Source organism: Nansenia antarctica, assembly GCF_963989245.1.
Source record: "Nansenia antarctica genome assembly, chromosome: 12".
Taxonomy (NCBI): Eukaryota; Metazoa; Chordata; class Actinopteri; order Argentiniformes; family Microstomatidae; genus Nansenia; species Nansenia antarctica.
The window spans coordinates 422,262-432,261 of NC_137682.1; the positions used below are offsets into that span (position 1 = coordinate 422,262).

The 10,000-nt window shown below is 48.2% G+C and overlaps 1 protein-coding gene across 1 annotated transcript in view; it reads right to left on the minus strand.

Moving 5' to 3' along the window:
• Positions 1–4,525: 4,525 nt before the first annotated feature.
• The window catches only part of LOC308168503 (actin-binding protein WASF3), a gene marked incomplete at both ends in the record, with an annotated part of 12,032 nt that continues 6,557 nt past the window's right edge, over positions 4,526–10,000 (minus strand). The window contains 4 exon segments of the mRNA XM_080543103.1: positions 4,526–4,683; positions 6,528–6,925; positions 7,549–7,854; positions 9,759–9,937. Coding sequence (XP_080399229.1) covers positions 4,526–4,683; positions 6,528–6,925; positions 7,549–7,854; positions 9,759–9,937 — 1,041 coding nt within the window.

Below are 10,000 nucleotides of genomic sequence, written 5' to 3' on the forward strand. Positions count from 1 at the left end.
ACCCTAGAATGGAATGAAGACGGATTGGACAGTGATGACATCATAAACAAAACCAGGAAGTGGCCAGGAGCCAAAGGTTCCTATCGTTCCATCAGTTCCATTCAGAAGGGTGAGAGTTCCATTGGCTCACAGTGGCTCATACACTTCCACCAAGAGCCTGGGCATTAATGATGACATCATCATCTGTCCAATCCTTCTCCGTCTCATCGCAGGCCTGGGCTAGTGTCATGGCCAGACCACTGTACAGTAGAGAGAGTGGAGAGGTATGATTCACACACGGCCATTTTAGTTGTTGACGCTAGTGGAGGCTGATGGAGGTAGACGTTGTAACACATGGAATGGAATAGGGATCGGTACCAAACACAAGTGTAACACATCCCATAATACATCCCATTCCATGAGTTACAATGAGCCCGTCATCCCATGTCTCCCTCCACCCTCTGCCTTCCCTGTGTTACACAGTATGGTACCCCTAACCATAACCCTACCCTGTACAGACATCATCAGATCAAACACAACAAACCCCACAGCATCACCCCCCAGAAAGCACTCCAGTCCATCACACCCCAACGCAGGAGAAACACAGTGTATGCAAACCTATATATGCATGTGTTTGTTAAGATAAAAGGTAGACAGCTCATTCTCTTATTAAAAGGTTTTTAAAAAGCTTTACTCTGTAAACGTAGGTAGAGCGTCAAGCCTGGATGTGAAAGCACTGCACACACTGTGGTTGGCGTAGCTACGGCAGCGAGTCATGTCTGTCATGGAAACAACAACGATGATGACCTCATCACTAACCCCCTGATGGCGTAACGGGAAGCATGGCAACACGAAGACACTCACAGCTGAAACGTTGAAGAAGAAGTGTCCATGGACATAACCGTCACTGTGTTGTACTGTTACTCTATGTGCTTGATAGCTTCGTTCACGTGACGTGTGTAGAGGTAATTGCTTCAACATTTGGCAGATATGTTAAGAAACATAAACCGTAACATTATGTTTAAGAAAGGGCTAGACTTGTGTTGTGTTTCCTAAACAAACGAACGAGTCCCTGGCGGTCTGGAGGGGGTGGAGCTACTGTGCTGTACGTGTCAGAGCCAGCGCCCTGGAGGGGGTGGAGCTACTGTTCTGTACGTGTCAGAGCCAGCGCCCTGGAGGGGGTGGAGCTACTGTGCTGTAAGTGTCAGAGCCGCCCTGGAGGGGGTGGAGCTACTGTGCTGTACGTGTCAGAGCCAGCGTTGTTATATCAGGAGCTGCAGGGATGGCAGGTCAGGACTGAACGTCTGATGGATGTGGAGAATCGTGTGCGTAGGGGGGATAGGAGGCGATCAGCAGTGGGGAGGGATCCTATGTGTCTGTGTGTGTGTCTGTGTGTGTGTCTGTGTGTGTGTGTGTGTGTGTGTGTCTGTGTGTGTGTGTGTGTGTATGTGTGTGTGTGTGTGTGTGTATGTGTGTGTGTGTGTGTAATGAATCCTGTGCAGTTTGTCACGCAGTCGCATCCCAGGGTGCATCACACCACCGCCCTCTGCGCTCCAGGGAGTGAGTTCCGTTTTGGGTTCTAGAATGAACATGGAGTTCTATGGTTGCTATGGGTACGTTTGTGTTTGTTAGAGTGGTTGCTATGGGTACGTTTGTGTTTGTTGAACTCAAAGGGCCCTATTATGCACTTCATAAGTCTTAAGCAATAAGACGAGGCGGTAGATCTAAACTTAAGACGTGGAGGCGTGGTCAAGGCCACTTTGCTATTATGCGTGCGGTAGTGGCCGCCTAAAACCTGGCGCTAAGCCCAGAAATTAGTCATGGGTGTGTTTTGGGCGTCTTCTCAATCAACCCAATCAGCGTGCCAGGTGCCATTCCCTTTAAGAACCGGCTGCGTTGAGTCTTTAGCGCTATGCTATTATGGAAGTCCTAAGAAGGAGGTCAGCGCGCTTCTCTGCAGAAGAAAGTAACAAGCTCGTGCGTGAGGTCAAGGCTCGTCAGTTCGCAATCTTTGGAACAGCGCGAAATCCTCCCCGAGCCGAGGTGGTGAAACAGGCGTGGGAAGAAGTAGCAGCGGCCGTGTTTGCCTCCTTTCCGTGTTTGCGTAGCGCCTAAGAACTTTTCAAACCACTTCTTAGCGCTAGGCGCAAAGTCAGATCGCATAATAGCAGGGGCGCCTAACGCACTTCATTTAAGCAATATCACACGAGAGGGAGTGTGTTATACTGAATATCAGCACGGCTGTGATTCGGTCGTAGGTACGAGGCCGCCAGGCCTCTACTGATATTCAGTATAACACACGACCTCGAGTGTGATATTGCTTTTATACAACAGTTCTACAGCGCAATTTATTAGTTAACAGTAATAAGTGACAACAGATTATTATTTGTTTGTTTATTCAATCATTTATTTTGGCTCCGTCAAGAAAAAATAGTTCCACAACGGGACTGTTCAACTGGACTGTTGGCTCGTAACCTGAACACAAACTAGCTACTTTGTATCGTGTACATTTATTTGTACATTTCCATGTATTGTGCAACCAGTGAAATATGACTCGGTTGACAGTCGCTTTGGTGGCTTTTGCATTGGGCGGAATTTTGGTCAGGTATTTTTCGAGAGATGCTACCGGGCAGAGGGGATTTCTTCGCTCCTCAAACATTGCGCCCCTACGATTTTCTCTGTCTCGCTCAAGTGGGTCTTTATGGTTTTTTGTTTCTTCATTGAATGTCATGGTGAAATACTTTTCTCCATTCTCATGACGTTTTAGTACGAATGAGTCAGGTTTAAGATCCCGGTTCCCCTCTTTACCCCTGCGTCCAAAGTGCAACTGAATATCATACCAGACCTTGTTCAGTAAACCTTTTGGATAGTCTGGATTTAATGTTGCAGAATATATCCATCTTCTGTTTCTGTTGTAGGCTATATGACCGTTAATGTAGTCTAATTAACGGTAATTTAACACCTGTGCGGCGGAGTGATACGTATAGTTAAAAGTCCCAGTGCTGTTATACTATATATCGTAACTCATGGAATGCCTCTTGTCCAATCAAATTACTTGGTCGGAACTAACTGTTGTATAATAACATATGAACACTCCCACAATGAGTAATATATGCACGGGAGTCTTACGTGTTATGTGTGGGCGCCTAGGGACACCTGCATAATAGCAGTAGCGCGTATGAAGCGCATAATAAGGGTGGCGGTAGGTCTTAACCTGGCGGTGCGTCTTAATTAAGACTTAAGACGGCAAGTTAAGAAGTGCATAATAGGGCCCAAAGTGTCTCAAATGTCCACAGCAAGAGTTTGTAACATTGCTCTGGGTGGAACAAGTGTGATGTGATGTTTCTAGAAAGGGGTCCCAGCTCATGAAACAACAGGAGGAGGAGGAGGAGGTGGAGGAGGAAGGAGAGATGGATAGATGAAGAGGAGGTGGATAAATCACGGTTCGACAACTTTACACTAGGCCGTATCCCAGTCAGTCTAAGGTCAGGTGACGTCACTTCACTTGGTGTGTAAAGGTTCAGACAGACAGACAGACAGGTTCAGACAGACAGACAGACAGACAGGGCTGGGAGGGGCTGTCCTGCAGGGGAGGCCGGTGGAGGTAGGAATCAGAGGACGAGCTCATTGCAATGCATGGAATAGGGTGTGTGTTTGATAATAATGATAATAATAATAATAATAATAATAATAATAATACGGCGAGTGAGCAGACGGGCAGCAGAGGGACTTTGGGCCGATGACGAGGATTTCCGATTTATTGCAGTTGAGTTTCAGAAAATTCAGTTGCATCCATGATTTTAGTTAGTAGTAATAATAGTATTAGTGTTGAGTGAGAATTGATGCCATTCCCATTCCATTACAACCAGACCGTCCTCAGATGTCGACCTCCACCAGCCTCCCATTTCTACCTCCACCAGCCTCCCTTGGTTGTTGTATCTGGGTCGACACGTCCACGCAGCCAAACCTCAAACCCATTCGTCTATTTCACAGAGAACCGAATACACCAGTCAGGAAAAAAACATGTGCGCATGAAATATTAGTCTAAGCCATCTACTCACCTATCTCCCTATCTCCCTCCCTATCTCCCATCTAGTCAGAATGAACACTCTCCCTCTCCCCCGTTTCTCCTCCTGCTTGTGCTCTTTTGTATTTACAATCCCCCCCCCCCTCCCTGCCCCCCCCCTCACACCAGCCCCCCCCTATCTACCTTCTGCTTTAAGGTCATAACGTTCAGCCGAGTGAAGTGTGTCAGTCTCTGCTACAGTGTTAAATGTTACAACAACATCCCGGATCTAAGACGTGTAACCGTACCGCCGCCTCTAGAACCCCCTAGAACCCTCTAGAACCCCCTAGGAGGGATCCCCTACATCCCCCTGGGGATCCCCTACACACCCCTGGGGATCCCCTACACACACACGGCCTTCCTCTCCACGTCGCCTCTCCTTCATGTTCAACAATCTCACAATCGAGATCTGAAGCCAGGAAGGACAGGAGATGAGGAAAGGAAACGTTTTAAGACCCCCCCCCCCCCCCCCCATCCCCCTCAGTCGGACCACTCGTTGTCGTCGAGCTCGGAGTCGTCGTCTGATTCGCTGTACTCCACGGCGATGCGGCGAGACAAGATGGTCGCCACGTCGTTACCCACGGGCTCTCGCTTGGCCTCCTGCTCCCGCTGCTCCTGAACCTTCCTGAGCTGGATACCTGGAGGGGGGGAGGGAAGGAGGGAGGGGGGGAGGGAGGGGGGGAGGGAGGGAGGGAGGGGGGGAGGGAGGGAGGGAGGGGGGGAGGGGGAGGGGGGGGAGGGAGGGAGGGAGGGGGGGAGGGAGGGAGAGAGGGAGGGGGGGAGGGAGGGAGGGGGGGAGGGAGGGGGGGAGGGAGGGGGGGAGGGGGAGGGGGAGGGGGGGAGGGAGGGAGGGAGGGAGGGGGGGAGGGAGGGAGGGGGGGAGGGAGGGAGAGAGAGGGAGAGGGAGAGGGGACGGGTTAGCTACACACACACACACAGACACACACTCACACTCACATACACACTAGGGATGGACGGTTTTTCGGTTATACCGAAAACCGGGGTTTATAAAAATAGAAACGTTTTTTTATCAAAACCGTCAGAAACCGTTATTATTATTATTATATTTTTTTTATTTTTTGGGGGAAGAATAAAATAGAATAAGAATAAAACGGGAACATGTCACATGTTTGTCGTGTGTGAAAATAACAATGATACAGTCTGAATCTGCCGCGCAATGACTGAGGATTAATATCTAATTGGGATTATATTTAAGGGTAACGAATCACTCTATGGGAAAGATAGTTGCCTTCAGTTATTGGTAGATAGGAAAGTTTTTTACAATTACTCGCTTACATTTAATAAGATCATTTTCGCTGCTCTCTGTAAAGCGCATTGGGTCACTTTTGTGAGAAATGCGCTATAGAAATAAAATGTGATTTGATTTGATATCAATCAATCAATCAAACTTTATTTATGTTCTATAGCACAAATCATGCATTGAATGTAACTCCAAGTGCAGTATTTACTAAACCACAATATAATAAAACAAGAGCTATACGGATCAAGAGTGTTTGTGCACAGCGCCACTGTGTGTGAAGGCGCTACTGAAAGTGATGACAGAACGCATGTCTCAGAAGATACGCGGTCACTTAGTGACGCAAAGGTAGTTCTGTATTTATCTCTATCTGTATTAGTACATTTATTTTGAAAGCTCTATTTTGACAGCTCTACCATCGGCACTTTTATTTTGATGGGGCATTCTTTGTTGATTGACTTACGACAGTTCAGGACGAGTCAGTCTCGCGGCATGTGGTTTTTATGAAAAGCTTTAAGTATGTTCACTGCATAATTCTAAGTCTAATATTTCAGTGATTATTGAGCAGTATTCAAATATTTAAATACATTGAGCAGCAGCTGAAACTTTGTCTAAGAACCAAGATATTGAGAAAGCAGTTCATTCAATGAAGACGCTGTTCCAAGAGATGATCTTCCGTGCAGGCGTGCACCCTGGATCAGCGGAGCTGGTGTGTTAAGTGTTCATGTGTTTTCATGTATGGTGTAGCTTACAAAAGTCTGCCTTTCCACTTATATTTGTGAAACTAAGTAGCCTAAATGTGTTGCGACTGTGCTTACGGTGTTTTAATGGTGTTCGACATGAGTGTATTGTAGCAGTAGGGCTCAATTATTTTAAATTGGCGCTCTTTTTAAAAAAAAATTTTTTAATGTATTTTCCGGTTAACCGGAAAACCCCGGTTTTAGTCTTTGACGGTTTTTCGGTTTCAATAATTGGAAACCGTCCATCCCTAATACACACACACACACACACACACACAAACTCACACTCACACTCACACTCACACTCACACTCACACTCACACACACACACCCACACACACACACACACACACACACACACTCACACTCACACTCTCACACACACACACACACACACACTCACACCCCCCCACACACACACCCCCCCCCACACACACTCACACACACCCCCCCCCCACACACACACACACCCCCCCCCCCTCACCTCTGCGTATGGCAGCCAGCAGGTCGCTGCGTGCGTCGCTCATCGGCGCCGCGGTCACCTGACCCTTCCTGGTGGGCGGAGCCTCCCCCGAGGCGCCCGTGGCGTGGGGGGCGTGGGAGAGGACGTGTGTGGGGGGGAGGCCGGGCGGGGGAGGGGGGGGGGCAGCGGGCGGGGCTCCGGAGGGGGGGTGCGAGGGGGAGGGGACGTAGTTGGCCGGGGGGGCGGGGGGAGGGGGAGACGGGCTGTAAGGGCGAGACATGGCGCCCACGGAGCCGTGGGGGAGGGAGGGGAGGGCGGAGGGGCTGTCGAAGGCCGTCTGGGCAGAGGGGATGAGGGGGGGCGGGGGAGGAGGGGGGGCGGGGGGGATGAAGTACTCTGGGATGGTCGACGGCTGGCCGCTGTCACACAGAGAGAGACACTGTCAGAACATCACTACACACTACACATCACAACACACTACACACTACACACCACTACCCTCTCATCACAAAACCACCGGCAGAATGGATGGGCAAAAAAGTGACCAAATGTTTGTACCAACGATTCTGAAATCATTCACTAACTAGCTAACTAACTAACTAACTAGCTAACTAACTACCTAACTAACTAACTAACTAGATTAACTCACTTTAAAAACTACAGTTATGTGTGCCTGCATGTGTTATCTCTTCTACTGATATCATACAGACGTAAGTTTGCAACATAAAGGCCTTCCTATGACCTTGAATGTCTTAGAATAAGAACGTTATCAGCATCAACATCAGAAGGGTTTGGGTTAGGGTTAGGGTTAGGGTTAGGGTTAGGTACCTGTGTCCAGACCTGTAGTCTTAGGGTCAGGGTCAGGGTCAGGGTTAGGGTCAGGGTCAGGGTCAGGGTCAGGGTTAGGGTCAGGGTCAGGGTTAGGGTTAGGGTTGGGGTCAGGGTCAGGGTTAGGGTCAGGGTCAGGGTCAGGGTCAGGGTTAGGGTCAGGGTCAGGGTTAGGGTCAGGTTCAGGGTTAGGGTTGGGGTTAGGGTTAGGTACCTGTGTCCAGCCCTGTAGTCTTTGACCGACTGCTGGCGGGGTCCGTTGAGGGCGGGGTCGTTGGGTGCGGGGGGGGCGTGGGGGGGCTGGGTCCGTCCCAGCGATGAGGCGATGTGGCGCCCCGAGGCCGAGGCTGCCCCGGCGGGGGGGTTGGGGGGGCGGGGGTACCCCCGGTCCAGGGACTGGGTCTGGGGGGCGGCGGTCAGGTGCTCCTTGCCCTCCGCAGGGTGGGGGGCGGAGGGGGGCTGGGCGGGGTGGTTGGGGCTGGCGGGGTAGGAGGGGTCCCCCATGTCTGACGCCACCGACCTGGGGAGAACCAGAAGCAGAGCCACACTCGGTGACGTGGACATGGAAATACACACACAATAGACATACATGTGACTCCAGATAGTACAGCTAGTACTAGAGAGATAGGACAGGGTCCTCAGGTCCTCAGGTCTCGTACAGGCAGAATCCAGGACAGCTTCTTTCACAGAGCTGTCACTCTGTTGAACAGCCCTCCCCTCCCACATGGGGTACACTGACTCTCAGCTCTCAGCACACTGACTCTTGCACACAGCCCTGGTCAATGTGACACTCAATTACCCTTTGCAAAAGTACCATGTACCATACATACTGTACATACCGTTGGACATACCATATTTTTGCACACTGGACATACCTCTTTTTTGATATAGCCTCTATTTATACATCTGTATAGACCATGCTGTACATAGCTACCTTAACTGTACATATCTACCTTAACTGTACATATCTACCTTAACTGTACATATCTACCTTAACTGTACATAGCTACCTTAACTGTACATATCTACCGTAACTGTACATAGCTACCTTAACTGTACATATCTACCTTAACTGTACATATCTACCTTAACTGTACATAGCTACCTTAACTGTACATATCTACCTTAACTGTACATATCTACCTTAACTGTACATAGCTACCTTAACTGTACATATCTACCTTAACTGTACATAGCTACCTTAACTGTACATAGCTACCTTAACTGTACATATCTACCTTAACTGTACATAGCTACCTTAACTGTACATAGCTGCCTTAACTGTACATATCTACCTTAACTGTACATAGCTACCTTAACTGTACATAGCTGCCTTAACTGTACATATCTACCTTAACTGTACATAGCTACCTTAACTGTACATAGCTGCCTTAACTGTACATATCTATCTTAACTGTACATAGCTACCTTAACTGTACATATCTACCTTAACTGTACATAGCTACCTTAACTGTACATATCTACCTTAACTGTACATATCTACCTTAACTGTACATAGCTACCTTAACTGTACATATCTACCTTAACTGTACATATCTACCTTAACTGTACATATCTACCTTAACTGTACATAGCTACCTTAACTGTACATATCTACCGTAACTGTACATAGCTACCTTAACTGTACATATCTACCTTAACTGTACATATCTACCTTAACTGTACATAGCTACCTTAACTGTACATATCTACCTTAACTGTACATAGCTACCTTAACTGTACATATCTACCTTAACTGTACATAGCTACCTTAACTGTACATAGCTACCTTAACTGTACATATCTACCTTAACTGTACATATCTACCTTAACTGTACATAGCTACCTTAACTGTACATAGCTACCTTAACTGTACATAGCTACCTTAACTGTACATAGCTACCTTAACTGTACATATCTACCTTAACTGTACATAGCTACCTTAACTGTACATATCTACCTTAACTGTACATAGCTACCTTAACTGTACATAGCTACCTTAACTGTACATAGCTACCTTAACTGTACATAGCTACCTTAACTGTACATAGCTACCTTAACTGTACATAGCGTATTACTATCCTCTCCTCTACGTACCTGTAAATACCAGTACATATTACTTGCCATACTTTACTTATCACTATATACTATCATGTTTTATATCACTATTTGCACTTCTGGTTAGATGCTAAACTGCATTTCGTTGTCTGGTACTTATACAACTGCAATGACAATAAAGTTGAATTGAATCTAATGAAGTCCCCAGCAGAGGGCAGTATACAACTAGAGTGTGTGTGTGTGTGTGTGTGTGTGTGTGTGTGAGAGAGAGTGTGTGCCTGTATGCATGCGTGTGTATGGCATGTGTGTGTGTGTGTGTGTGTGTGTGTGTGTGTATGGCATGTGTGTGTGTGTGTGTGTGTGTACCTGCTGTCAGGAGACAGTGAGCCCTCGGAGGACATGCCGTGGTAGGGCGAGGGGGTGAGGCGCGTGTCCGGGCGGAACTCTTTGTCGTAGGCCATCATGTTCCACTCCTGACGGCGGTTACGAGCCTTCCTCACCTTCTTAACCTCGCGGCCAGGGTCCTCACCCTGCTTCTGCTGCTCCTGGGGGAGGAGGGAGGGAGGGAGGGAGGGAGGGAGGGGAGGGAGGGAGAGAGGGAGGGAGAG